The sequence below is a fragment of the Quercus suber genome, unplaced genomic scaffold, assembly GCF_002906115.3.
Source record: "Quercus suber isolate HL8 unplaced genomic scaffold, Cork oak 2.0 scaffold_576, whole genome shotgun sequence".
NCBI lineage: Eukaryota > Viridiplantae > Streptophyta > Magnoliopsida > Fagales > Fagaceae > Quercus > Quercus suber.
Window position 1 is genome coordinate 52675 of NW_027070021.1, and position 27540 is coordinate 80214.

A 27540-nucleotide genomic window follows, 5' to 3' on the forward strand; every position below is an offset into this window, starting at 1 on the left:
AGTTAGCGTTCAACTAATTTCTTTAAAAAAATATATATATATATATCAATTTGAGTTTTAAAAAAGTAATTTGACTTTAAATAGAACTCATATTTGAATTTTGAACAAAACAACAGGAATGTAGGAATGTAAGAAAACATGAGAATGGTTTTTTTTTTTTTTTAATACAATGTAAAAAACGTGTGGTTAGTGGAAAAATAAACAAATATATATATATATATATATATCGTTTCCACTTTTAAAAAAGACTCATTAATTAGAAAAAATATTAAACACTCATCAAACTGACCAAATAAAAGAAAAGAAAAGAAAAAAGATAAAAAAAGATAATGATATGGAAAGGATAATGATAACAAAGTAAGGAAAAATATAAACCAAATATAGGAAAGCAATTGAATGGCAACTCATAAAAGTAAACGTAATTTGCTATAATACAGAGAACCCAACACGCATGAGGCATCTAAATAGAGGCCATCAAAGATATTTACATTTTTGCTGTTGACTACACTTCAAGTCCAAAGTCCAAACAGTCTGTTGGAGTTAGAGGATAGAGCACACGAAAATCTTGAAGATCCACACCCTAGTGCACATTCCTTGAAGTTAAGATACGAAAATCTTGAAGATAGACACCCCAGTGTGCGTTCTTTGAAGAAATATGTTAAAGAAATTATCTAGTGCACGTTCCTTAAAGAAATATATAAAAGAAATTAAAGGTGAAGTTGAAATAGAAGGGCTATTTTACACAAATATATGATTTGTTTCTAGAATATAAGAGAAGTTGTTTGTAAATTAGAAAACCAAAATAGAAATGACCAATGTACATTGACATACACATACCATTAAGTAGGATCAAATTTAAGCAGAACAAATAGAAAGAAAAAATGATGATAACGGTGAAAAGAAAATTAACACAAAATTGAGAGAATTGGCAAACATGGAAGTTAAAAATGTATTTTTACCAAATTTTGTCCTTACTTAGATGTAGGTTGTATGGAGTATTTTGGAACAACAAAAAATGTCTACTTCAAACAGGAGAAGCCCCTAGTATAAATGTCTCAACAATATTTTCTTATGGAAAATAGTACTATAACTTTTTTATGAGAATATTTTAATGAGAAAATTAAATTCAATAAAATAAGATTTTTTTTTTTTTTTAGAATAATAAAATAAGAAGTTGATTAGTCAAATTTATGGATCGTTTGGTATATAAACTTAAATACACGTTTTTAGTTTTTAAACAATATTATATGTATTTTTATACATTTTTTTCATCCACATATTTTCAAAAAAATTGAAAATTTTTGTTTAAACACATGCATCAAAGTGACTTTAAAATTTTAAAAAGAGAAGGCAAATAATGCATACGATTGGAACATCCATACAAAGTTTAAAAGCTGTGTTAATAACTCGGGGATACGTGCGCCGTACTATCAAACTTTCCATACCTCTACAAATGCGAAAATCCAACGCAATATATACCCGTTCCAACGGAAAACAGAATCTGCGCTCTGCCACAGAAATTAAAAAAAAAAAAAAAAATTCAAAATGGTAATTCGAAATCACGTGGATGAGGATGGCGCGACGACACACCGTAAAAAACTGAGGCACAATCACGAGGATTACGCTCTTTTTGACCGATTGATTTTTCATTGACGACGACAATACATTGCGCTCTTTCACGGCGTACTACTCTTTTTTTTTTAGTTCCCAATTCAGTAAAAAATCGCTTCCGCAAATTCCGGTTTCGGCTCTCATCCTGCCACGTCAGCTTCTGATCATTGGTTTAGGTGGGGTCACGACTAACGACTTGGTCCCACTTGAGCCAGCAAACGAAATGTGAATTTTGATGACATTTGTGTTTTGATCCTTTTTGTTCCTTTTTCATTCAAAGGATTTGCATTAGATTCCTTCCCGAAACTTTTTTTTTTCAAATTTTTGGATTTGTCCTTGATTTGGTTAATCATGAATAGCTTAAAAATCCAGAGTGTGATTTTTTTCTCTTTTCAAAAGAACAAGTTGGCTTGACTTAAAAGCAAGAGTGTGAGCGAGCTTATTAAAGGGGGAAGATCAAAGCGTGACCAATAATAGGGGAACCCTATTTGGTTAATCATGAAGGCTTAAAATCCAAAGTTGATTTTTATCTTATCAAAATAGATCCAAGCATGACCTATAATAGTGGAACCCTATTGACAATAAAATATTCTTTTATGGGTCGGTTAACAAATTTTAGTTAGAGAAGTATCTGATTATTAACCTTTTTTTTTGGCTACTTTTCAATGTAGTGAGATATGCTCGGCTCCTCATTAGTAAGTTCACTTTGATACCGATTAACAAAAGCCTATTGTTTAGTGGAAAAATCATGACCATGGACTACTAGTTAATAAGAGAAGTAATTAGTTAAAAAAAATTATATAATTTAGTGACTTTATGCATTTTCTCTGAGAAATTCTGATTCAAATATCTTTTTTCCATTATTGTAACAATCAAATTATGAATAATAAAAAAAATAATTGATAAACTAATTGCTGATTAATCTGCCTTAATTTCAAAGTTGTTTTTGGTGTACTGCTCAAAGTAGTAACTATAATGTTAAATAATGATAGGTAGTTTGATAGAATATCTTTTTCCCCCCTTGAAAAAAGGTGAGTAAGTTTGAATTGTTTGAATAGTATATCTTAGGAAAAAGTATTTTGTATCAAATGATACTGCATCATCTATATCAAAATCCAATAAATGATATCGCATGTCTTTTATTTGTTAGTGGGGTAGTTATTTTTTACTGACAAGTCATACAATTATTGGATTTTGATACTCTTGATTTAGTATCATTTGATACCAAATACCTTCTCATATCTTAGGGTTGTCAATTGTTGACTTGAAATGCATTATCATAAGCAATGTTAGTAAGTTTAGAAATAAAGTGAAGGTAAATTTGGATTGATTCTTTTTCTAGCAAAAAAAAAAAAAAAAAGAAGTAAATTAAACTTGTTAAGTTTGATCAATTGTCTCTATTAATCTTTCTAACCATGACTTCCAAAGTTTTTAAGACTTTTTTTTTTTTTTTTTTTTTTTTTTTTTTTTTTTTTTTTTTTTCACTAATAAAATTACTTAGGAAAAAATGTAAATTAAATCCTTTAAGTTTGGTCAATTGTCATGTTGGTCAAATAATTTTTTATTATTATTTTATTTTGGTCCTGTAATTTTACATTTGTTGTTATAATAAGTCCTTCTTAATGGCAATTTTTTTAATGAAATGAAAGAAAAGACTAAAGGTGATAGCAAATATGAACTCACACAACCAAAATGACAAAAATAAAACTTACAAGAAAAAAAAGGACAATTGACCAAACCTTAGTGTAATTTACATTTTTGACTTATTATGTTTTCACTAAAGAAAATAAAATTTTATTTGCTTAAGCACACTCACTGTTTACAAGTATAGCTGTCTTTTACCAATTTTCCACAAATAAAATTTAAGTAATAAATTCTAAACACGCTTGTATTAATAGTATTAAATTGAGTTTTTAATTATAATTTGTCAATTTAATTTTCTTAAAAATTTTGTGGATTCCAGTTAGCTCAACTGGTAAAGTCTCTGATGGTTGTGTAAGAGATTTAGAGTTCAATTCTGCCTACACCAAAAATTGATTAGTGTCTTGGTCTGATGATAAAGAGCCATCATTAGGAGCGGACGCTATAGGTTGAAAATCTCTCCAAATTTTTTTTTTCTTAAAAATTTATTCATGGTTTCATAAAAGATTGTAGTGCGTCATTCATTATCATATCTATAAGAAAAATACTATGTCTACAATATTTTCACAATAACAACTTACTATATATAATTTGATGTGAAAATGTTGTAAATATAACACTTCTTTATCTATAAACAAAAATGCTATTAGATTCAAATGTCATTGGTAACTTCATTTTTTATAAATTCTTATAAGTGAAAATTATGAAATTTCAAATCTTCAACTCTAATTCTCCTTATATCACTTTTGACAAATATCACTAGTTATGGAGTATTTGTTCTTAATGATTAACTAAAGTTGGAAACTATTTTTTGTTTTTTGAGAAAGAAGTTGGAAACTTGGAATAGTTTTGTAATTTAGCTTTGGTATAAAATTAGTGGATTTTGAATAAGCCTTCAGAGCTTATTCTTTAAAAGCAAAAAGGACTAGAGCAAGAGGATGAAATCTTTTGATTCTTTTCCAGAAGCAAAGGACCAAATCGGTCTGATAAGGCTGTTGATGTCAAAGTTGAGCTTGGGTGGCGAGTGCTACTGGGCCATATCTCTCACCTTTGAGTTTGAGTCCCTCTTTTTGGTCCTTTTTTTTTTTAATCTTTGGACCAAGTCCTTTCTTATTCTTTCTTGGGCAAGAGAGAGATGGAGGGGGGGCCACTCATTCACCACTCCTCCAAATTCTCCGCGTGTCCTCCTCTACATCCGTCCACCTGTCACTCTCACGCTCACACGGCGGCGATTTCCACACTCTCTCTCCCTGCACCCTCACCGCACCCAAGCAAAACCAACCCTCTCCCAACACCCCCTCAAGAGAGAAAAGACAGACACGCACGACATAAATAAAAAATAAAAAATAAAAAATCACAGAACTCACAAAAACCACGCAATCATGACTCTTCAAAACCAACCGCCTCATATATATACCTCGATACCTGCCTGTGCCTGCCATATCATACTACCACTACTCCCTTCAAATCAATATTTGCGTCTTGACCGCTGCTCTCTGTTTTTCTTTAATATTTAAATTCACAATTTTCTGATAAAGTCTGCCAACTCATCTCACCGGACCCCTCCTTCTCCAGTCACCACCTTCTTATTCTTTCTCTCTCTGATCACTCTCTTCACAATTCAAAAACATTTCTCTCTCTTTCTCTTTCTCTTTCTCTTTCTTTTAAAAACTGAATCAAAATAATCCTTCCTTTCTTATCAATAAAAATAACCGCCACCGTGAAACCGTTTCTCCGCCGCCACGATCTCAACGGTCTGTCATTTTAATAGTAATAAATATATATATATATATTTATATTATTGTGATTGTAATTGGAATTCTCCTATGCATCCATTCTGTTGCGTGTCCACCGTGTCGGACCACTCGACGACGAAACCCTCACCACCGCTGCCTTATTTGGAAGTCCACCAGATGGCGCATCTTTCGGCTGCCGCGGCAGCCAGATCCGATCACAACAACAACAACGGCGAGTGTGGGGGACGGCTGAGTCAGGCGCGTGAGCCGGTGGAAATGAAGATAAACGACATAGTAGGGAACGGGATCTCCGGAATACTGTACAAGTGGGTGAATTACGGTAAAGGATGGAGGCCGCGGTGGTTTGTTTTACAGGACGGCGTTTTGTCTTACTACAAGATTCATGGACCCGATAAGATCGTCGTTAACCAAGAAACAGAGAAAGGATCCAAAGTCATCGGCGAAGAGTCCTTGCGAAGAATTTCCAGGCACAGAAATGGAGCCTCGCTGCCTCAACAAAATCTTCCTCGCAAGCCTTTCGGTGAAATTCATCTCAAGGTCCTTTTTTCTCAACCGCACTGTTACTATTTTTTTGGTTGCTATTTTGTTTTCATTTCTTTTTTTGAATTTGCTGGCTAAAATATATGTATACTTTAGGAATTTTTCGGTTTCAATAATTCTTATTCAGTTTCTGTATGAATTTCTTTTATTTTTTTTTTACTTGCTAATTTAAGTTTGTTTGATTTGATTCTCTTACAATTCTTCCTTTGTGATAGCTTCAATGTGATTGTGTATATTTTAGGAATTCTTTGGTTTCAATATTCTGATTCAGTTTCTGTTTCCATATATATATATGGATTTTATCCATTTAGTGGTCAATACTGATTGTGAGAAATTTCTTCTTTTCCTTTTATTAATAGTAGTCTATCTTATTTTATTTTATTTTACTTTCTTATTTAAATTTGTCCAATTATTTTCTCTTATAATTTTTCCTTTGTGATAGTCTCAAGGTTGTTGTTTATTTTAATTTTAAGAAATAAGATTTAATGTGATTGATCTAATCCCTAATGGTTTCGAATATTTAAGCCCTAATTAATATAGTATTAAATTTAATCCAGTCTTTTTTTTTTTTCCGACTAAAAATTTAATCCAGTCTTTGTATTTGTATAAAGAGTTTTATTTTTTTATTTATTTTTTTATTTATTTTGTTTTTAAATTTTCCAATTTGATTGGTAAATTTCAGGTTTCCTCAATTCGTGAGAGCAAATCAGATGACAAAAGATTCTCGATTTTCACTGGCACAAAGAGGCTCCACCTGAGGGCTGAGACGCGTGAAGATCGAATTACATGGATGGAGGCATTGCAAGCTGTGAAGGACATGTTCCCGCGGATGTCCAACAGCGAGCTAATGGCTCCCATCAACAACGTCACTGTGTCAACTGAGAAGCTGAGACAACGGCTTTTGGAAGAGGGTGTCAGCGAGGCAGCCATCCAAGACAGTGAGCAGATTATGAGGAGCGAGTTTTCGGCACTGCAGACCCAACTTGTGCTGCTCAAGCAGAAGCAGTGGCTCCTCATCGACACCCTGCGGCAGTTAGAGGTACATGTAATGAAATATTGAAAACTTCATGCCAGTCGAATTCAGAATTCTTCTTCATTTTTTTTCCCTACTAGTACTACCACTAATGCATAGAAATCCGTGCCTCTAAGCCTCTCAAATAAGTTGCTTGGAGGCTGGGAGTTTATCATTGCTTTGTTCTTTTGTATAGAGTAGCAGATGGGGGTGGTTGTTTGAACACTAGTGTAACTATTTTGAATGAAGGATAATTGTTATTAATGATTCTTTTAATTATTAAATTGATATATTACAATTTGATGTTAGCCAATACGCATTCCTTTTTATTGTGGGGTCATTTGGTTGTTTGTGGAAATGTTATTCTTACTGAGTTGAGGCCTGTGTGTTTAGTTCCTTTGTTACACTATAGCATACCTAGTGGATGTATACGACTTCCTCTTTTTTTTGGGAGAGGTTCATGTGGTGAGTTGCTTGTAGATTGTCAATTTTCTCTTGAGGGTTACTTCTAACGGGTTAGTGTTCTTTTATTCTAGACTGCTGAGATGCTGTTGAAACAGGTTAATGGTAGAGTCATTCCTCATTGATGCCCCAAATAAAGTGTTCATATGTTTTCTTGGAAATAATTTTATTTTTTTATTTTTCCTTTTTTCTGAAATAGGAAGCAAAATTTAACTAATAGAGACTTTCATATGGATGCCTTTATGTAGCATGTTTTTATTTTTAGGTCCAGTCAGTGCATTTAAGCATATGGATAGAAATTGTCAATAGTAAAGTAGTCTTTTAGTGTCTTGGTGTTTTGAGGGAAATAATAGAATTTAATGGAAGTGTAATTGCTTTGGTAGCAACAGCTGTAGTTGCTGGTTGTTGTGATAGATTTTGTGGCTGTGGTGACTGGTGCATACTGGTTGTTGTGGCAAAGTAGCACCAACAATTTTGACACTGGCGTCTTTGGTTGTGGTGAGGGGAGCAGTTGTGATTTTGTGGCTTTATGGGGGTGAGAATTGAGATACTTGACCTATGTATGGGTGTTTTTATTTTTCTCTTTTCAAAGAATAAGTTTTGTGAGTCACTCTACTGTTATATAATTCCCAAAAGTAGGCTATTTGATTGGTTTGGGAATTTTTGAGATCATTAAATATTTGAGTTGTAGCTTTTCCATGCTTGCCTTCTCTGTATTTTAATTCCCATAATATGTTGTTTATTTATCCAAAAAAAAATTCCCAGTGTATGTTGTTTTATTCCAAAACAGATATTCTCTAAACATAAGCTCTCAATATTCACCATATGAAATCACGTGGTGCATAGTAGGTTAAGTAATGTGTTGTAGTGCTTGTCAGTCTCCTACCTGTCTCACATTAAGCTTTGACTTGCTGATAATTGCCTTTTTGCTGTTATGGAATTATTTGAAACTAGAGGGATTTTTTACATTTGGTTTTTCCTTCATTTACTTCATCTCTTTGATGGAGTAGCTTCTTTTTCATACAGATTTTTCTTACCTATCAAAAAAAAAAAAAAAAAAAAAAAAAAAAACAGAAACTAGAGAGATTTCATGAAATCTCTGTAAATTTTTACCTTCCTATTTTAAATCAGCTTGTGCATCCAGCAATACCACTCCTTTTTTGCCAATCCTATTTAGTGTCTGTCAATCAAATACTCTCACATTAAGATAGATCTTCTATTATTTGCCATTTTTCTGTAATGGAAGTATTTGAACTTAGAGAATTATCACTGCAAGTCCTTAAGTTTATCTTTGCTGTGGTAGTGCATCCAGCAATGTCACTCCTTATTTTGCTAATTTCTATCTTGCTAATTTTTCTAATTTTTACATTTGTTAATTGAAAAGAGAATTACTGACTTTATTGCATTCTGGGGGAAAGAATGAAACTATAATGCAACATATTTTTCTGTTTAGATGCAATAACTGTGCATTGTAGTGAGTGATAATTAAGGGAAATCTTAAGAGACTGTCTCTAGTGCAGAAACAGTTAGTTAGATATACATCTGATATATATATATATATATATGTTAAAATTTGGGTGTGATATGCAAAACCTTCCTTCATGGAGAGTGTATTTACCAGCATCTCCATGGGAGTTTGTTTAACTTTGGTTGTTCTCACAGTCTTGTTTATTTCAAATGTGGCTGGGCTAGAAGTACTTGAATTTAATGTGGCAGATCAAGGATAGAGGATATTCTAGCATTTACAGTTTATGCTTTAAGCTAAGGGTGAAGTTTAGGATTTTATACTAGGATGCTCTACTTGATGCTTTGAGTTACAATCAGATTTTTGGTTAGTGGCATGTTGACAATTACTTTTCCACTAAAAGGTTCAAATATCCTGTCTATCTGGATATTACTTTTCCACTAAAAGGTTCAAATATCCTGTCTATCTAGAAATTGTTTCATAGACTGTAGTCTCCTAGTATTAAATGCTCTAAATTAGTTATGATTTTTTGAAATTTTATTTGAAGGAGCACATTTTATGTCCGTTTGAATGTCTTTACTGGATCTGATTGTTCTTAACAGAATGAATATTTCCCTTCTTGTACAAGGTTTAAATTTTTAATGTTTTTTTCCTGCTAAGAAACTGTGTTATATTGTTTTATGTAGACAGAGAAGGTTGATCTGGAGAATACGGTGGTTGATGAGAGCCAAAGACAGTTCCAAGATCAAGGGGGTTGTTCTTCTAGATTAAGACAAGACAAATTCAGTGGTATGTTTAAATGCAATAATCTGTTTATTAGCAAGTTTTTTAGCTTTGTAAGTTAATATGACCTGGACCATCTGGTAATTGTACAATTAAATATTGGTGCCTTTTGGTTGATGTGTGGAATTAACATTTAGAGTTTGGTCTAATTATCCTCTCCTTTGATCAGAAATGGATGAGGCATTTCTGGGTTATTTTAAAAAGTAATGAAATGTGTCACAATGTTGTAATGCTATGTTATTGAAGGTCAGAAGACATGAGATTGCCTGCCTTTTTCAGTATTAGCTAATATGTGCTGAACGTCATTACAAAATCTTCCTTTCTTTGGACGGTACATGATTTTTTACTTGGATTTTTCTATTCCTCTAATGGGAACAAGATTGACAGTAAACTTATGGCATCTAGTCTTCTAATGGGAACAAGATTTTACAGTAAACTTATGGCATCTGATGTGGTTGCCATGTTCAACTCATAACCAAATGATTGCCAATCTTGTGTTCGGACAAGTATGGCTCATAAACTATCTTGCCTATCCTAACATGCCCTTGCTTGTGGTGGTTGGATACCTAAAACATTAGTTAGTTTACACACTTCATATTTGTGCCTTAGATTCTTTACTTTTAACACTCTTTTTTATTTTATTATATTTTTTGGGGGGTGGGGTTGCCTAAAATATTTTTATTAAGTTTCTAGATTTGTGATTGTTTATCTGCTGTACTAAGTTCTGTATGTTATTCTCAACAAATTAGATATTTTGTCCTCTATTCTTTCTTGAATTTTTATGCCATGACAAATATCGTTCTTCGCTAGTTCTGTTGTTATATACTTGAAAATGGTTAGAAGTACCCATTGTTTTGTGATTTTTTTTTCTTATTATCTTTTCTAGTTTTGTCTCCTATGCTATGATACAGTAATTTACTCCCTAATTTCCTTATTTTTAGAAGCAAGTGTTAGTGAATCTGAAGATGATATTGAAAGAGTAGATGCTGCGGAGGAAGAATCAGATGATGAAGACAACACATTTTTTGACACTCGTGACTTTCTGTCGTCCAGCTCTTTCAAAAGTAATGGATCAGATTTTCGGCTATCATCTTTCTCTTCAGATGATGACGGTCTTTATGTGGTTGAATCTGATGATGATATTGACCCTTCCATGAGAGCTGTTGGAACTAACTATACTCATGTTAAGCGTCGTAAGAAATTGCCTGACCCTGTTGAAAAAGAGAAGGGTGTTAGCCTTTGGTCAATGATTAAAGATAACATTGGAAAGGATCTCACAAAAATATGTCTTCCTGTTTACTTTAATGAGCCTCTCTCTTCTCTGCAAAAATGTTTCGAAGATTTGGAATATTCTTATCTCATTGATCGAGCATATGAGTGGGGAAAAAGGGTAAGTATGTGAGCAAGATTTTGATGGGTTTCTTTTGATTATTTTTTTCTTTAAGTTTCTTTTGCTATATATGTCTTCACATTACTCCATCACTTGCTCTCATGCTTTTTAAGGTACTCTCACAAATCATGATTTAGGTTTTCACATTTTTATACACTAAATGGACTTCTGTTTAGTCTGTTGCAACATATAATTTGAAATGAGTTTCTCTCTTTCAACTTTGGAGTCTACCAGTGTGTTTCTTAAAGTGGTTATATTCTGGAATTTATTATTTTGGTGATTGTGGTGATTTGACTTAATTCTCCATAATACACTTTAATTTTGCATGGTCAAATTGTATGTAAGACACCTAATACTAGTGGCATCTCTTGCTAGTAGTCTCTGGAAAATATTTAATAATACCACTCATTTTGAATTTGGGACACCTGGTGGGCACTTAAGCTGTATTTTAAAAATGCTTAGGAGGATGTGATAAATTTGTGAACTGTCTTTGCTTGTTTGAATTTGTAGAGCATAGAAGGCTATTTTGTTTAATTTTATTGCTAATGGGATTAGTTCCATATTTTGGGTATCTAATTAATTTTTTTCTTTTATTTATTATGTTGCCTACTGTGGTGCTCTCTCCATCTGTCTTGGTAGAATGATATATTTGGTGTTAAATTAAATTGAGAATTATTTGGTGGAAACTCTATAAATTGTTTAGACAAAGCTGACAGTGTGTTCCTAGGTGGTTTTGTTTAATTTTGATACGTATGAAAAAGACTTTCAAACTGTAATTAGAGATTGATGCCTTAATTAATTGGTCAGCTATTCCCATTCTTTAACTATTAGTTTACTCAATATTTTGCAGGGTAATAGCCTCATGAGGATTCTTAATGTGGCTGCTTTTGCTGTGTCTGGATATTCTTCAACTGAAGGAAGAATGTGCAAACCGTTTAATCCTTTATTAGGGGAAACCTATGAGGCTGATTATCCAGATAAAGGCCTCCGCTTTTTCTCAGAAAAGGTATAATTTTTCACTCCTGACACTTCAAATACATTATTGATATGGTCTCTCCATTTTGTAATATATTCATTCCTGTACTTTAAACAATAATGATTGCTTTCAGTACCTTGAGGGTCTGTTTGTGATGGAGGGAGAGGAGCCACCTCCCCTCTTCTCTCCCTCCATCCAAACATTGGGTAAGAGTTAAGATGGTAAATCTAATCCAAACCCTAGCTTAAAGTGGGATGGTTCGATTTGGTGATCCCTTCTGTTCAAACCAAGTATTCTTTCTAAATTATGGTGTCACCTAAACACAATCATAGAGATTTTTCACAGAGTTAATGAATAATATAGCAAAATTTGGATTTTTCCATGTATTTTTAAATTTACTGACAACTGTTGTCAATCCAGTATATTGGTTTTACAAATTTTTTAAATTATTTTGGTTCTTTTTTATTTATTTTTGGTTGGGGTGGGGGGCCAAAATGTGTTAGTGAAAGAAGAAAAGGTTAATTTACTGAATGATAAAATTTAATTAAAATGATTACTGATACAATTCAAAGTTGTTGAACAACCTTACCCTAACATGAATTCTATGAATCTATATGGTCTAACTCTAATATGATGTAAATAGAAAAAGAGGATGCAAAACAAAAATGATGAACCTCATATCAGGAAAAGGAAAAAAGAGAAACTCAGCACAATTACGACAAACTGGAACAAATGGGGCAAAAGTCTGAAATAAGAACTTAAATGATGGCCCTTTGTGGTGGAGAAATTGGCCTTACCGTAATTATACTAGATGGGTGAGAGAAAATGACACTGATATATGAGTCACTGCATTTCATAGACAATATTCTTTAACAAATGACCTTTATGTGGTCAAACCTTTTAAATGTGTATAATTGCTATTGGGAATGAAAATTGCTAAGTTGCTTTCACTTTTGGTGTCAGGTTAGTCATCATCCTATGATTGTAGCATGTCACTGTGAGGGTACAGGATGGAAATTCTGGGCAGATAGCAATCTAAAGAGCAAATTTTGGGGTCGATCGATTCAGCTTGATCCTGTTGGTGTTTTGACACTGGAATTTGATGATGGGGAAGTTTTTCAATGGAGTAAGGTATTTCTCCAACTGTTTGAGTGATATTTATTCTATCCTGGGTTCGAGTTTGAAATGGGCTTTCTTCTGCCAGGTCACAACATCAATATACAATCTCATATTGGGAAAGCTGTATTGCGATCATTATGGTACAATGCGTATACAGGGAAATCGTGAGTACTCATGCAAGCTCAAATTCAAGGAACAGTCTATCATTGACCGAAATCCTCATCAGGTGCACCCTTTAGTCTCAAATTTTCATGGGTGATATAAACTTGTAGGTCTCTTACAAAAGAATGTACAATATCTCTTTATTCCTTTGCAATTGTTGCAAAATATTCCTTTGCTAGGTCAAGTCTTAATAAATATCTGGTCATTTGAAGTTAAGTCACACTCCTTACAGGATGTAATGGGATTCACTATTAACAATCTTGTACATCTTATTCCAAGTATCTTCTGTATTTGGTGGAAGTTTCTTTGAAGCAAAGTAGCTAGCATGCGCCATGGCCAAAGGCTTAGTCCTCTAAATTATAAATAAATGTTAATATTGTTGCTTCTTGCTTTGATGCATTGTATCTACTCTGGTACTTGTGTTTAATACACTCCTTTTCCTTTCCTGGTTTATGTTGCTATATGTTGTAAAATGTTTGAGTTGGAAAAATGAGGATTATTATCCAGGGGTATGTTGTTTGAAGATACAGCAGAGAGTATATGAAGACATAGAGAAATAATAACTATTTGTGGTATTTTTCTTCCTGCTGGGAAATAACTAATGGTTTGTGGCCATTCCTCATGGTCTTTCTCTAGAATGCAGTTGACCATTGTGTATGATCAATTGGATTCCAACTTACTATTGGACTCTGTATTTAAGCAAGCGATCATTGCCAATTTCATGGAATTTTAGGACGTTATTGGATGATTCAATTTCAAGTTCATTGCTGTGGTCATGGTGTTTGTACCCACTAGAACTGTTGTCAGTAGCATTATCGGCTAATACAAAAAAATGATTGTTCTTTCAGGTACATGGTATGGTTCAAGATAGGAATGGAAAAACAGTGGCAACTCTTCATGGAAAATGGGATGAAAGTATGTATTATGTGAATGGAGACTCTTCTGGTAAAGGAAAAGGATTTGAGTCTTTGTCAGATGCGCATCTGATCTGGAAGCGAAGCAGACCTCCCCAATTTCCCACTAGATATAATTTAACACGCTTTGGCATCACATTGAATGAGCTCACCCCTGGACTGAAGGTATTTTTTTCATTATTTCCCGAAGTTTCCAATTTGATGTAAATCTTCTTCATTTAATTGGTGGTATGGAAAAAGGAAAGTCAATTGATTTAGTTTCCATTGCATTTTTTTTTTTTTTTTTTTTTTTGGGGGGTGGGGGGGTGTACATGCTAAAGAGATTCCTAGAAAAGCTTATAATTATGTAAAATAATAGTGATTCCCTGGAATCCTAAAATTGTTAAATGTAAATGGTATAATTTCACTTCAGTGTGCTTTCAAGATACCCTCCAACTTCTTTTGTAATTTGTTGCGATATTTATATTTATCTTAAGTGTACATGACATGCATATTCAGGGAAAATTGCCACCAACAGATTCAAGGCTAAGACCTGACCAAAGGTATTTGGAGAATGGAGAGTATGAAATGGCAAATTCAGAGAAGTTGCGGCTAGAGCAGCGACAACGACAGGTAAACTTAGGTTATGTTTGGTAACAGTTTTTGTTTTCTATTTTCAAAAACTTGTTTTTGGGAATATAAAGAAAAAAACAATTTTCTTGTATCTTTGAAATCAAAAACATATTTGGTTAGCTGAAATTAAAAAAATTGTTTTTTGAAGAAAAAAAAAAAAAACTAAAATATGTTGTTACTAGGGTTTGAACTCTAATGCTAACTCATTAAATGAGATGGGTTCATTACATTTTTTTTTTTTTTGCTCAAAAACAGGTTCATTAAATTAAATGCGTGTTTTCATTGACTTTTGAAATTTAGAAACTGAAAGTAGTCTTTTGCATATTTTCAGTTTTCTTTACAAATTGAGTTTTGAGAACAATTTTTGTTTTCTGTCCAATTTGGGTTACCAAACAAGTTTTTTAGTCTCAAAAATAGAAAATTGTTTTTGAAAACATAAAATAAGGGGAAAAAACAGTTACCAAACATACCCTTAATGTTTCATTTTATTAACTCCACTTGTAGAGAGTAGTATTTGTCAAATTATCTAATTTAATAATAGCAACTGAGCCTTGGTATTAGTCAGGAAACCATAAAATCTCACAATAGCACAAGACAATTCATTCTTTAAGGTTCTCAGGCCTGAAAAAAGGCCTTACAGACAAGTCAGATAGTTATTGGTCACCCAGTAACATTCTCATTCAATTGGCTAAATTGACAAAAAAAGGTTTTGCTCATCATGGAGACTTTTAGATACTCAAAACCATTTTCATACAGTAACAAATTGAAGAATGTCCTTACTCATCAGTTGCAAAGTGCAGAGAATTTGGAAGCTGATAAAAGATACTCAGTTTGTTGGAATCCATCATGTGAACAGTGTTGGTAAAAATATCAAACGTATTTAAGTGAACAAGCTTCTTGAAGCCTAAGCCCAAAATTCAAGCGTGTGCCTGATTGAAACCGCACATTTCTCAAATAGTATATTAAATTCTTAAAAAATATTTTTTAAAAATTCATAAAATATTAATCGAAATAACTTAATACACCCAAAATATATTATATTTTGCCTATTAGCTCTAATGGACAATGCAATTGCACAAAGTTTGTAAGTTCAGACTTGCCTATGTGCACACACACACATATTTATTTTAATGTTTCCTTTATACATGAAGTTTCTATAAAATTTGTGATTAATGCAAAGCTTTGTATTGAGTGTATATGTGACAAACTTGGCCACTGCTCAGGCACCTTGGCAATGACCAAGTGTTACACCCTAGGCTTTTAGATTAGTATATCTCATGTTCATTATCTTAAATGCTTTAGAATAAGTCTTGGCTTTGATTGTAATTGAAGGGACATTGTTTCAATTGTGATTCAGGCTCGAAAGATGCAAGAGCAGGGTTGGAAACCACGGTGGTTTGCGAAAGATAAAGGAAGTGATACATACCGCTATAGTGGTGGGTATTGGGAAGCCAGAGAACAGGGAAAATGGGTATCATGTCCTGATATCTTTGGCCAAATCCCATCTGATCAGTTATCTGAGTAAGTTCAAATTGTTGTTCTCTTAGTTTCTCTATTCTTTCTCATTTTTCTGATGGGTGGCATATTACTGCCTTAGCAGCAGTTGAGGTGTCCCATGACATGCATGTAAAGTAAATTAGATGAAATATGGTTAAAGGAAATAATAGAAAATTTTTTCCCATCTGTGTCCTTCCATTGTGTACTGAAGATATTGGCATGATCTTGGTGTAAGAGGAATATCACAACAGTTGGGTTGATTTAGCAAATCACTGACTTAGAATGAGAATTCATATAACTGTTGATACAATTCATAGGCAGCATTTCTAGAACTCCAGTTGGAGATTGAATTTGTGGAAGTAATCTAGAATGGCGCAACACCTATCGAGTGTGGTGTAGCATCCTAACTGTGTTGATGTTCCTTTTGACAGCCAGTACCATATGGGGAAATTTTTTTTTTTAAAATCTCGGAAACGGTATTTATTCATTCTACTCAAACTCCAGTCCCTATAATATTTCACTTCAAGCGTTTGGAGCTTTTGTGACTTTTGTGACGTAATTTGAAACACCGAACCTTGTAAGAAGAATGCTTGAATGTGAAAACTAATGGCAGAAATATGTCTGGTAGCATTTCCTATGGTTTTTTTTATAATTTCCAGATGTACAGTAATTGCGTGTGTTTTTATTTTTATTTTTTTAATATTTACCAGGTGACAATCTGATAAGGTATTTGTCATTTGATGAAGCTCTCCACCTTGAGAACTGGAAAATAGAAATTAGGCTTTGCATTGGTTTTAAAAATATGCAGTGTTAGTTATGGATCTCATTAGGTTATCAGTTAAAGCATTCCATGTCAGTGAAGTGTGTGTGACACACCATATGATAGCCGTTATATTTAAAATCTAAACTTGATTTAGCAATAAAGTCTAGATCTATTAAGAAGTGAAGTTTAATCCTATATCGTTTTAAGAGAGATTGTGCTAGAATCAGGTGAAAATCAATAAAACAAATTATTTGATGTACTATGATGGCAATATAGTTGTATGGAAAGAACTTTTTTGTTCTCTTTCCAGTATACCTTACTTCTTTGCCAAAATTACCTGATTGTGGGTGCAAAATCAATCCTTAGTCCTCTTTGATTCTGCCCAGTCCTAGGTTCAGGCATTACATTAATATATATATATATATATAGTGCTTATCTTCTCATGCCAGCGGCAGCTTAGGAATTCTTTGGGTTTTACTTTCATAGCGATGTTTCGAGCGTTCTTCGGTTTGTATGCTTTTGATTTCAGAGTAATGTAGAGAAAAAATTGTGTTGGTGACCCTGCTTCGAACGCTCCAACGATTCCCTCCTACATTTGGCTAAAAGGGGAAAACATAAATCCCTCCACAGCAGTACTAAAAAGCCATTGTTATTCTTAGCTCTTTCTGTTTTAATAGCTGGTCCAATGGTTAAAAATGATATGCCAGTATCCAATAGCAAAATCAAATTCCAGATATTAGACCAGTCTGAAATGAATACGTAAGCCACATGTAGGAATTCCTACTTTTCACTTTCCAAAAACAGTTTTTGGAAAACTCGACAACAAAAGTAAATGGATTCCCGAATAAAATATTTTAAGAGCCCTTGTCCACATCACTAAATGGTTAAAAACAAAACCTTTTGTTTTTTTGGGTCTGTTGATCTTTGAGTGTCGTGATGTCATGTTTGTTGCGGATAATGGGGACTTATGCTGTGTGGATCCATTTGGAAGTGGTTTGGCATCATGACCAGACCCTAGGCCCCGATGTTATGCGGCCATTATTATTTTACAACTCTAATTTTTTAGCCCATGAGTAAACTAGGCCTATTTCATTACAAAGATTACATATTGTAGTACTACAGGAACCGAAACCTTTAGTTAATTCAATCCTTAACCTAGCTGGGCCATAGACCCTTGACTATAAGTTTTAACAAATGAAGCAAACACAAAATCCCCGATAAGTCCATAACCACGTTAAGCCATATACTTCTATTTGTTCTTAAAGCAACTGCCACGGCTTTCGTTTATCACAAAGTTTTTCCCATTCGAATGGAATGGAGATACGAAAGTCACCCAGAGAGTTTCCCTTTCAATTCCTCATCGAAAAAACCAGGTACCCACAATTCTTCATAACTGTGTGTCTCTTAAACCACCTGCAAGGCATAACGGACACCCACCATCAATTGGAAACAACCAGAGATTTTGTTAGGGAAAGAAAGAATTAAAATTAAAAAAGAAAAAATTGTGTTAGTTAAACTGATTAAAAAAAAATACAAAAGATTATCAAAGAAACATTTCTAATGAGATGTATCTCGTTCAGAACACTCCCCTCCAATATATACATGTATCTCATCACACATTTGTACACATGGAATTAATTTACATTAGACAACTAAGAATCTAAGAAACTACATGCATAAAAAATTAATTTGAAGCAGACACATCCCTTTAAATCAATGTTCACAAGAAACAGGGTTTTGGTAAAAAAAAACATGTACTCTAGAAAAAGAGGGAACATCCACCCTACAGTCCATCCCAGCAGCAACCCAGCACCAACAAGACTCAACCCCAATGCAAAAGCAACAGCATACCTTGTGATATCATATCTGGGTTGCCCTCGCTTGACTCTTTTCCTCTTGGTGGCCTTCTGCGAGCTCTGCCAGTGGTTTCGACGTTTGTAATTAATTCGTGGAAAGACTCAGGGAGGAGAGAGGAAATTGACTTTTCATTATTCTTAATCTGGATATAAAGGGTTTCTAACTGCAGCAATTGGAACCACTGTTTATAGGCAAAAAGTTGAGAGGCTTGTCTGAAGAAAAGGTTTAGAATGTGCTCCTTCTCAGTAAAAGCTTGCTTTGCTGCCTTCTCAGCTTCCCTTGCCCGTGTTTGAGAATGGCTGAGTGCTTCCATCAGCTGAGGCCAGGGTCAGATTCAGGTTGTTGCGGTATCTCTGTGATATCCTTGTGGTTTGTACATGAACTACTTTTAAAAGTGCAAGTCCCAACAAAAATCTAAGCTAATGTATATGACTTAATATGCACACACACAAACAAAATCAACGTTATACGATTTCTAATATCCATTATAAGATATATAACAACCAGATGATATCATCCCAGAGTAAAATGACTGTAATCTAAACAAATACCTGAATGACTTGCCAGAACCAATATCTGAATACCCTTGTTCAGATGAAACCCCTTGATGTCCATATGTTTTCCCAAAGTTGGGACAGCCCTGTACATGACCAGTTTGGGCCTTCCAATCAAAAGATGATGCCAATGATTCATCATGGTCAGAGCACCCAATATGAGCATATGGGTGTCTCCTGAAAGACTTTTTCTAAGGTGGTGGAAGATCACAATTCTCAATATAGTCTCCATGACCAGGGACGCTAATTCGTCTTTATCTGTTGTCCGCCACCACAGCTCAGTCTTCGACCCCCCAATCCATGGAGATTCTGGATCTAAGCAAAATTGATTGGCTGGTTTGGAAACTGGCCAATTAACAGGATACATATCCACAAGTTCATATTTTTTCATCCCCATTGGCTCAAGATATTCCTCAGCATTCTTACTATATAGAGCATTTTCCTCCTGCTTTCTGACGTCAGAAGCTTTATTCATACAAACAGCAGAGAGTCCATATTGTTCAAGAGAAGACTCACAGTTCTTGCAATCATCAGCTGGAATAATGTCTCCATTTTGCAGGTGGACCTCATCAAACTTAGCTATTAAATTTAGAGTGCCAGCTCTTAAGGTTTCCACTTCTGCCTCCAATGCCTTTAACTGTTCATATGTTACACCCTTTTGCTTTTGGTATCCATAGCTAGGTTGCAATTGGAGCCACCATCTTGTGTCAATGGGTGGATTGGAAAGTGAAGGATTCCTGTCACAGGGCATAAAACCTAAGGCAGGATGATCTGCCCCATCTGCTGCATTGGTAGGTCCAGCATCAACCTGTTTGGTTGTTGAAGATGACTGGCAGCAACCTAACTTGGGAGTTCTTTTGGCATCTTCTTGGACAAAACACTGATTGGCTGTTCTCTGCCACACAGCTCTTGCTGCTGCTGCCATCACTTTCCTATTCTTCGACACATTTTACTGCAAAAAACTAGAATTTGTTAACATTTTTGAAACAATAATTTTAATAGGAGTGTAAATATATAATCCTTCCGCCATGTAAAGACATTTAAAAGCAGCATCTTCCTTGATAAGAACAGAACACAAACATAATTTGACAAAATGCACTAGCATACATGTTTCAGATATAGTGAACAGAAATATAATCCCACTTCTCCAATAGCCCTAATCCCAAAAGAATTATATATAAGTGAAAAAAAAAAAAAAAAAAACAATTAGAATGCAGAAGTACACAAGATGAGGTTCTAAACTTCAAAGAAAAATGTGAGGTTTTAGGACATGGGAAAAGATTTTACTCTATAAGAGGACAATTGTCAGATCAAACTAGATGCTTTCGACCATGCCTAGATTAACATAGTGATGAGTAGCTAAGAATATGTGCAAATGTTCCACCTTTTCTACAAATTCTGGCCATCTTAGAGTAGATAAGTCTTCATGGTAACAGGGTGAAATTGAGAAAATAGGAAAATATCCATAAAGTTTTTCAGTTAGGACAATTGTCAGACCAAGCTAGATGCTTTTGACCATGCCTTCATTAACATCAGACTGATAAGTAGCTAAGAATACGTGCGAAAGTTCCACCTTTTCTAAAAATTCTGGCCATATTAGAGTAGATAAGTCTTCATGGTAACAGGGTGAAATTGAGAAAATAGGAAAATATCCATAAAGTTTTTACCACCTTGGTAGAGACAAGTTTCTCTACTTAGTTTTTGCTTATTTTATGTACTATTTGTGGATCCCATGCTATTTTTTTAGCTTAGCTTAATTTTAAATAATCTAACTTTTAACCTTTTGAAAAGAAGCTACTTTTTAAGCTACTTTTTTTGTTGGTAAGTTACACACAGTCACAGACACAATAAGCCTCAAACTAACAATCTCACCCTCCATCCCATTATTGTGGAAGGAAAAAGTGTCATTTGAGCTACAGTCTATCGGCAGAAACTAGACAAATTTAAGAGCAACATAAGTGTGAGGGACAAGCTTAATTATGTCATTACAGTTTTACCAAAGCAAATAGAGAAACATGCTTTAAAAAAATCGAAATAGTTGCATGCATGGTCAGTGAAAAGCACATGCTAGTATTTACTAAAAATCAGCTTCAAAGGACATCATGAGAAAAGTCACGAGCAGGACTTCAGATGAGTGAAGATTCATAACTAGAACTGAAAGATGCTAAGAACCAGTATTTTCCCTTTGAAGCATACAAAAAATACCGTACAAGATACTCTTTATTAGATACCATGAGCTAACTGAGGGTTGAACATTCACATTGACAATGTAAGACTAAATCACTTAACAACTTATTCCCAGAGAAGAAAATTAACTATCATAGAATTAGCCAACCCTTGAAAAAGGGGATACTGTTTGCTTGAGAATGATATGACATCAAAGAGTTTGGCCAACCCATAAGATACAGAGAAATTGAAGTCTATTTCCTTGGAAAAAAAAGAAAAAGAAAAAAAAAGCTCCATTGGCATAAGCCTCTTGTCGATACAAACCCCAATGTAATTATTAAATCAGACATTAACACAACCAAAAATCACAACTCATGGATTGTAATTAAAGCAAATGACTTTTTATGATCCTTCCAATTGGTTTAAGTCAAAATTACATTTTTATACACAAGGATTCCTACTGTCTTCCGCACAGAAAGCATGATAGTTTCTTGTTAAAGGAACCTCTATCCCGAGTAAAATGGCTCAAAGAATACATACCAACAAGGTTATATAAGAGTATAAGAATGCAACATAAAAGTTCAGTAAAGATGAAAGTTTAATCAGAACCCATATCACTAAAGCTGCCACCAAGCACACCTCATATCACCATTCCAAGCGTGAACACCCGATTAAAACTCAATAAAAAATATTAGCAATTCAAAAAGTGACCAAATTCACCCAGATCCTAATGTCTAATAGAGAACACGACTGATGTTATAAACATTATTGCTACCTGAAAAGACCCAAAACAACCAAAACCTAGAACAGCCCAAAAAAAAAAAAAAAAGAGAGACTATTCATAGAATTGAAATCAATCCAATGCAAAATTCAAGCAACCCAACAAAACACACACACATAGAAGCTAAAACAACACGTGCAACAACCTGATAAGCTAAGGAAAAAAATAATCCCATAATAGCTAAGAGATAAATGTATAGTTGTACACATACTTTAAAAAGAAAGAAAAAAGAAGAAGAAGAAATTAACAAAGATAAGACACAGAACAAACCAAGAGACGTAGAGAGGGAGAGATTGAATTGGATTATAAATAAAGTTTGATGTAGATGGACAAGTGGGCACACATCGATCTGGATGAATTTGAAGCTATGGGGTACAAAACTGCACTGGTTTTGAAGGATTGAGATCCAGAAAAGAATTTAGGACCGAGGTAGAAGCTGACACAACAACACGCATATCTATTGGCTTTGTCTTTGTTTTTTTTTTTTTTAGCTGAATGCTTTGTCTTTGTTTTTCAGTTATCATTTTTTTTTTCCTTCTTTGTCAGTCGGTTTGTACTTTGTACTTAAAGCCTTGCGTGTAATAATAAGGAGAGATTAAATTTTATAAGAATGTGGTGTAAAACTCATGTTTTACCCCTCCAATCCTAACATGCCACATCATCTTATCACATATTTAAGAATAAACACAATCATACTAAATCAATTCTAATACCTATATATAAATCCAATCAAATTAGGAATCTATTGAGATGTTATTAGGTATGATAGAATGTATTGAATTTTAATAAATTTTAAATAAAATGCTAATGTGGCAATCACTTATTGGATGGTATAAAACATAGGTTTTACACCCCATCCTTATAGAATTTAATCTCTAATAAGGAAAGAGAAAATATTAGGTAAGTCTGTGGCGTAAAACACTTGTTTTACGCCATCTAATAGCCTTTTGCCACGTCACCCATCACTTAAAAACAGAACGATTTCAAAAAATAAAAAATAAAAATCACGCTGTTTTTCTTTCCTCTTTCTCTAGACTTTTCCTTTCCTCTGTATCTTCCTATCTCTCTCTCTCTCGCTCTCTCTGTGTGCAAGCCATCCATGGCATACGATCTGGAAATTAAGGCCAAGGAGGCCTACATCGACGACCACTGCGAGCTCGCGGCCGAGCTCTACTCCTAGGCCATCAAGCAAAACCTTGAAAGCGCTGAGCTCTTCGCTGAACGCACCTAAGCCAACATCAAACTCAACTGCTTCATTGGTTTTTTAGCCTTCCTTTCCTACCCTTTTTGAGTTTTTCTCTTTCTTTTCTCTTTTGGGTACTGAAAAAAATTGTGGGTCTTTATTGATTTCACTGTCTTTCTTTTTTTTTTTTTGGTTGCTGAGAAAACTTGAGGAAAAGAAAATTGAAGATGTGGGTGGGAAATTAAGTGAAGAATTTTAAGTCTATTGTGTTGAATTGTTGTGTTTTTTTAGTATTATTATTGTTGTTATTACTGTTGTTGGGTTTTATCCCATCCTCTTGAGTAAAACTAGAAAAAGATAGGATTTTCTTTTTCTTTTTCTTTTTCTTTTTCGTTTTTGGTTTTCGGTTTCTTGGCAACCAAACATACTTTAGAGTGTTTCGTGGTCACAACAGAGGACACAGCATGGCGAAGCAGAGGAAAACGGCGAGAGCTTTTTTTTTTTTTTTTGGAAATCATTTTGTTTCTCTTTCTCTGTTAGGAATTTAAGTGATGGGTGATGTGGCAAAGGGCTATTGGATGGCGTAATACCAGTGTTTTACGCCACAACTTGACCTAATGTTTTCTCATAAGGAAAATGATATTAAGAAAATGAAAAAGAATAAAATAGAATAAAACGTATTAAAATAAGTGAAACGCATGAAATAATATATATATATATATATTTTAGAAATGAATGAAATAAAATTAATTAACTTTAATGGGATATTTTAAAATAAAAGAATGAAAATGAATGGGATGTAAGTAATCTTATTTTAGAATAACATAGAGAGAATAAAACGAAATTATTTTATGACAATATTATTATTAGACTTTTATTTTATAATAAATGATTGAATATATAGGCGTATTTTGAGAGTTTTAGTATAAAATTCATTAAATCTAATTCGATTTCCTCTCATTCCTCTCAATAAAAATGAAAATTTGAGGTTTTAAGGAAATAGAGAGGAATGAGTGTTTTCCTTCTACCCATTCTATTCTTTTTCACTTAAACTCCTAAATAAGATAATAAATTTTCCATTAAAACTTTCAAGTAAGGGAGGCGAAGAATATTCTAATTTTTTTTTTTTTTCATTTCTTTTCATTCTATTTCCATTTACTTCTCTCAAATGAGGGCTAAGGAAAGATGCAGCATTGTTTTAGCCATTTCTCTTTCATTTTTTCTTTTTTTTTCTTTTTTGATAATTTTTAGCCATTTTTATGTTGAGTAATGATAGTTAACACACTCTTTATAAGTTAAGATTTTTTTTTTTTTTTTTAAGAATAAAGTTAAGATAAGTTAAGAGAGCTTGTATAATATTTAAAAAAAAAAATTAAAAACCATATTTTAGCCAACTAAGTCCAAAATTCATTCACATAAGGTCATGTAAAGTTATGTAAAAATACATACTTACATAGTTGTTGCAGTAAATTTACACTAGTATTATTCATTTAGATTTTATTATTAATTTACTTGTTTCGAGAAAGAAGAAAATGGATAGTAGTTGTTGTATAAAGAAAAATAATTAATTAAAATAAATAATTTTTTTAATATTTTAATTAAATATAATGTAAAATAGATAATTTGATATATAATTTGAGGAAAAGTGTTTTGAAAATTGAATATATAAAATAGAAAAGGTAAGTTTTTAATGCTGAAATTGATTATGAATTTTTAGCAAATGCAAGGCCTACACAATGGCATTTTTTTTAGAAAGACATACTGGCAATTGAAATAGTGAAATCATGATTTTAAAATGATGGAGTGCAGTGTAAATAAAGATTTTTGGTTCCGCATTATTCACGGGTCATAGAAAATATAAAGAGGTGGGCTGCATTTGTCATGGTGGGCCCATTTTCAAAAAAATTTAGATAAGATTAGAAAAGATTGTACCATATTGTTGTCGTTCTTCGTACTGGTTCATTAGATCAGGTGTTGACTGAACACACCACCAGTGAGTGTGGTACAACTTGTTGGTGACTGCTGAGACTTCACCACATTCCAGGTTCGAGTTCTCACGAAGACTGTAATTGCAATTTCTGGAAGTCCCAGAAACCAATAGAGCCTGGGGTGTGTGTGAGTTCGGAGTTTCCGAGTTCCAGTTCGAGCTGGTGGTACCTATGGGCTTACCCAACTGTACCATGGAGCGTGAGACAATGACTACTACACGCGAGTCCCTTATTTTTTTTATTTTTTTATTTTTTCAAAAAAAAAAGGTTTGACTGAACACGTGGCACGTGTTGGAAAACCGAAGGCTAGGTAGGGTCTGCTTCTAGGTCTGCCACTATCCTTTTTCATTTTCATTAATTTATCGGAAGCAACCTTACAAAATATGGCCAATTGGCCGCTCAGGGTAATTTTATGGCAAAAACATTATTTCGGTCTTTATATTTTGGGCACATAGTTAATTTAATTTTTATATTTTAGTAGCTGTTAATTTGATCCTTATTATTTTTAATTTGTAACCAATTTTTTCTTTACCATTAACTTTTTAATTGAAAATGTCTACGTTACAGACGGTTTACATTATTGTGTACATGTGGCTATAATAATAATATAAAATCAAATAATTAAACATTAAAAAAAGCCAAATAAAAGAAAAAAAAGGCCACATTGGATAAAATATTTTGAAAAAATTATTGAATGAAAAAAAAATCAAAGAAAATGGATTTTTAATAAACTTCAATTTTTTTCTTTTCTTTTATATTCTTGCACTTTCTTAACTACCAAACACAATACCCAGCAAGCAAGAAACAAGGCACAAATCACACATTCACACAGTTATCAAAACTATACACAGATCCAACAAGAAGCATCCGTGTTATGATCATATAAGTGTTATAAAGCTCAACTTAGGTTTAATATTATACAAATCTCATTGTTGCAACAACAAACCCACTCCTCCAATCACAATAACAGTTGTTTGGACTCTCAAATCTGAACAATTCAAGGGTTTTCAAAAGATGAACAATTCTCAAGCACGGTGTTCATTCCTTTAGCTTATCCCAATCGCCGAAGTACAAATAAAGCTTCAAAGTTTTCAAACTATTCGCTCTGATAATGAGCGGACTGAAGCACTGATAAAGCTTCAAAGTTTTCAGATTACTGTGTTGCTTGCTGAGTTAGTGTTTGGTAGATAAGAAAGTGAATGAATAAAAAAAGAAAAGAAAAAAAATTGATTCTTTTTTCTTTTAATTCATTTTATTTGATTTTTTTTTTTCAATTAATTTTTTCAATTTTTTATTATTTGACATGGCCTTTTCATTTTCATTAAAATGCTTAGGTGGCTTTTTTTATGTTTAACTATTTGAATTTAAATTATTATTATAGCCACGTGTGCGCCAACAATGCAAACCGTTTACCACGTAGATATTTTCCGTTAGCAAGTTAACGGTAGGGACCAAATTGGTTGCAAGTTGAAAATAACAAGGACCAAATTGACTGCTACCAAAATTTAGTGACCAAATTGATTATTATCCCAAAATGTAAGAACCAAAGTGGTGTTTTCACCTAATTTTTATTTCTTCTTCTCATTAAAAAAATATTCTATTTCTAAGTTGTTTCTCCAACAAAAAAAAGAGAAAGGGATAATTCTAACCCTATGTTTGGTTTGAAGGAGGATGGGAAAAATGTGGACCCAAATGATAAATTTCTTAACAAATTTAGTTCATTTCCTTTTCTATCATGCTATTCAAATAGCGAAAATGATTTAATTTCTCTTCCTTTCCCTATTCTTCTTTTCTGTTAATTTTTTTTTTCCTTTTTTAGAAAATCTAAGTCAAGGTATTCAAACCCCGTTAAAAAAGAAAAAAAGAGTCAATACGTTGATTAAAAATGATAAAAGTTGTTGGGTAATAATGATTAAATGACATAGGTTTCAAAATTCAAACAAATATATTTATACGAGCGTTTCTCTCTGCTAGCAAAAGTCTTCTCTCTAAAGCTTCTCTTATGGCTTGTTTGGAAGTTTAGAGAGGGAGGAGAGTAGAGGGGAGTAGAGGGAAGGGGAGTAGTGGGGAGGAGAGTAGAGGGGAGTAGAGGGAAGGGGAGTAGTGGGGAGGAGAGTAGAGGAGAATGATTCACCTCCACCTTATTTGGATGTTTTTAAAATTAGTAAGGGGGAAGGGAGTAATTAGTCATTCCCCTTGTGTAATTTTGTTAATATAATAAGGGTAAATTAGGTAATTTACTTGGTCAATAGTTTATGTACTCTACTCCCCCTCCAAATCTCTCCAATTTGGGGGAATTAAAATTGG

The 27540-nt window shown here is 33.4% G+C and overlaps 2 protein-coding genes across 8 annotated transcripts; one reads left to right on the plus strand and one right to left on the minus strand.

The window, feature by feature from the left end:
* The first annotated feature begins 4680 nt into the window (after positions 1–4680).
* On the plus strand, positions 4681–16210 carry LOC111989526 (oxysterol-binding protein-related protein 1C). Of its 2 annotated transcripts, XM_024021321.2 has the most exons (10): positions 4681–5546; positions 6232–6588; positions 9175–9277; positions 10213–10661; positions 11512–11667; positions 12601–12768; positions 12842–12982; positions 13767–13997; positions 14331–14444; positions 15802–16210. In XM_024021321.2, exons 1-10 carry the CDS (start codon positions 5079–5081, stop codon positions 15967–15969), a joined length of 2355 nt encoding a protein of 784 aa, XP_023877089.1. In that variant the 5' UTR covers positions 4681–5078; the 3' UTR covers positions 15970–16210. The 2 variants fall into 2 exon arrangements, with proteins under 2 accessions (XP_023877089.1, XP_065620732.1); XM_065764660.1 differs by lacking the exons at positions 4681–5546; positions 6232–6588 and adding an exon at positions 8099–8322.
* Positions 16211–17687: 1477 nt separating this feature from the next.
* LOC111989542 (uncharacterized) lies at positions 17688–22609 on the minus strand. 6 transcript variants are annotated; one of them, XM_065764666.1, is made up of 3 exons: positions 22333–22606; positions 19113–20067; positions 17688–18117 (listed from the first exon to the last, which is right to left on the minus strand). In XM_065764666.1, the coding sequence occupies exons 2-3, from the start codon at positions 20038–20040 to the stop codon at positions 18092–18094; spliced, it is 954 nt and encodes a 317-aa protein (XP_065620738.1). In that variant the 5' UTR covers positions 20041–20067; positions 22333–22606; the 3' UTR covers positions 17688–18091. The 6 variants fall into 6 exon arrangements, with proteins under 6 accessions (XP_065620738.1, XP_065620733.1, XP_065620734.1 ...); XM_065764661.1 differs by lacking the exon at positions 17688–18117 and adding an exon at positions 18716–18946 and having other exon boundaries at positions 22333–22609; XM_065764662.1 differs by lacking the exon at positions 17688–18117 and adding an exon at positions 18716–18877 and having other exon boundaries at positions 22333–22608.
* Positions 22610–27540: the final 4931 nt, after the last annotated feature.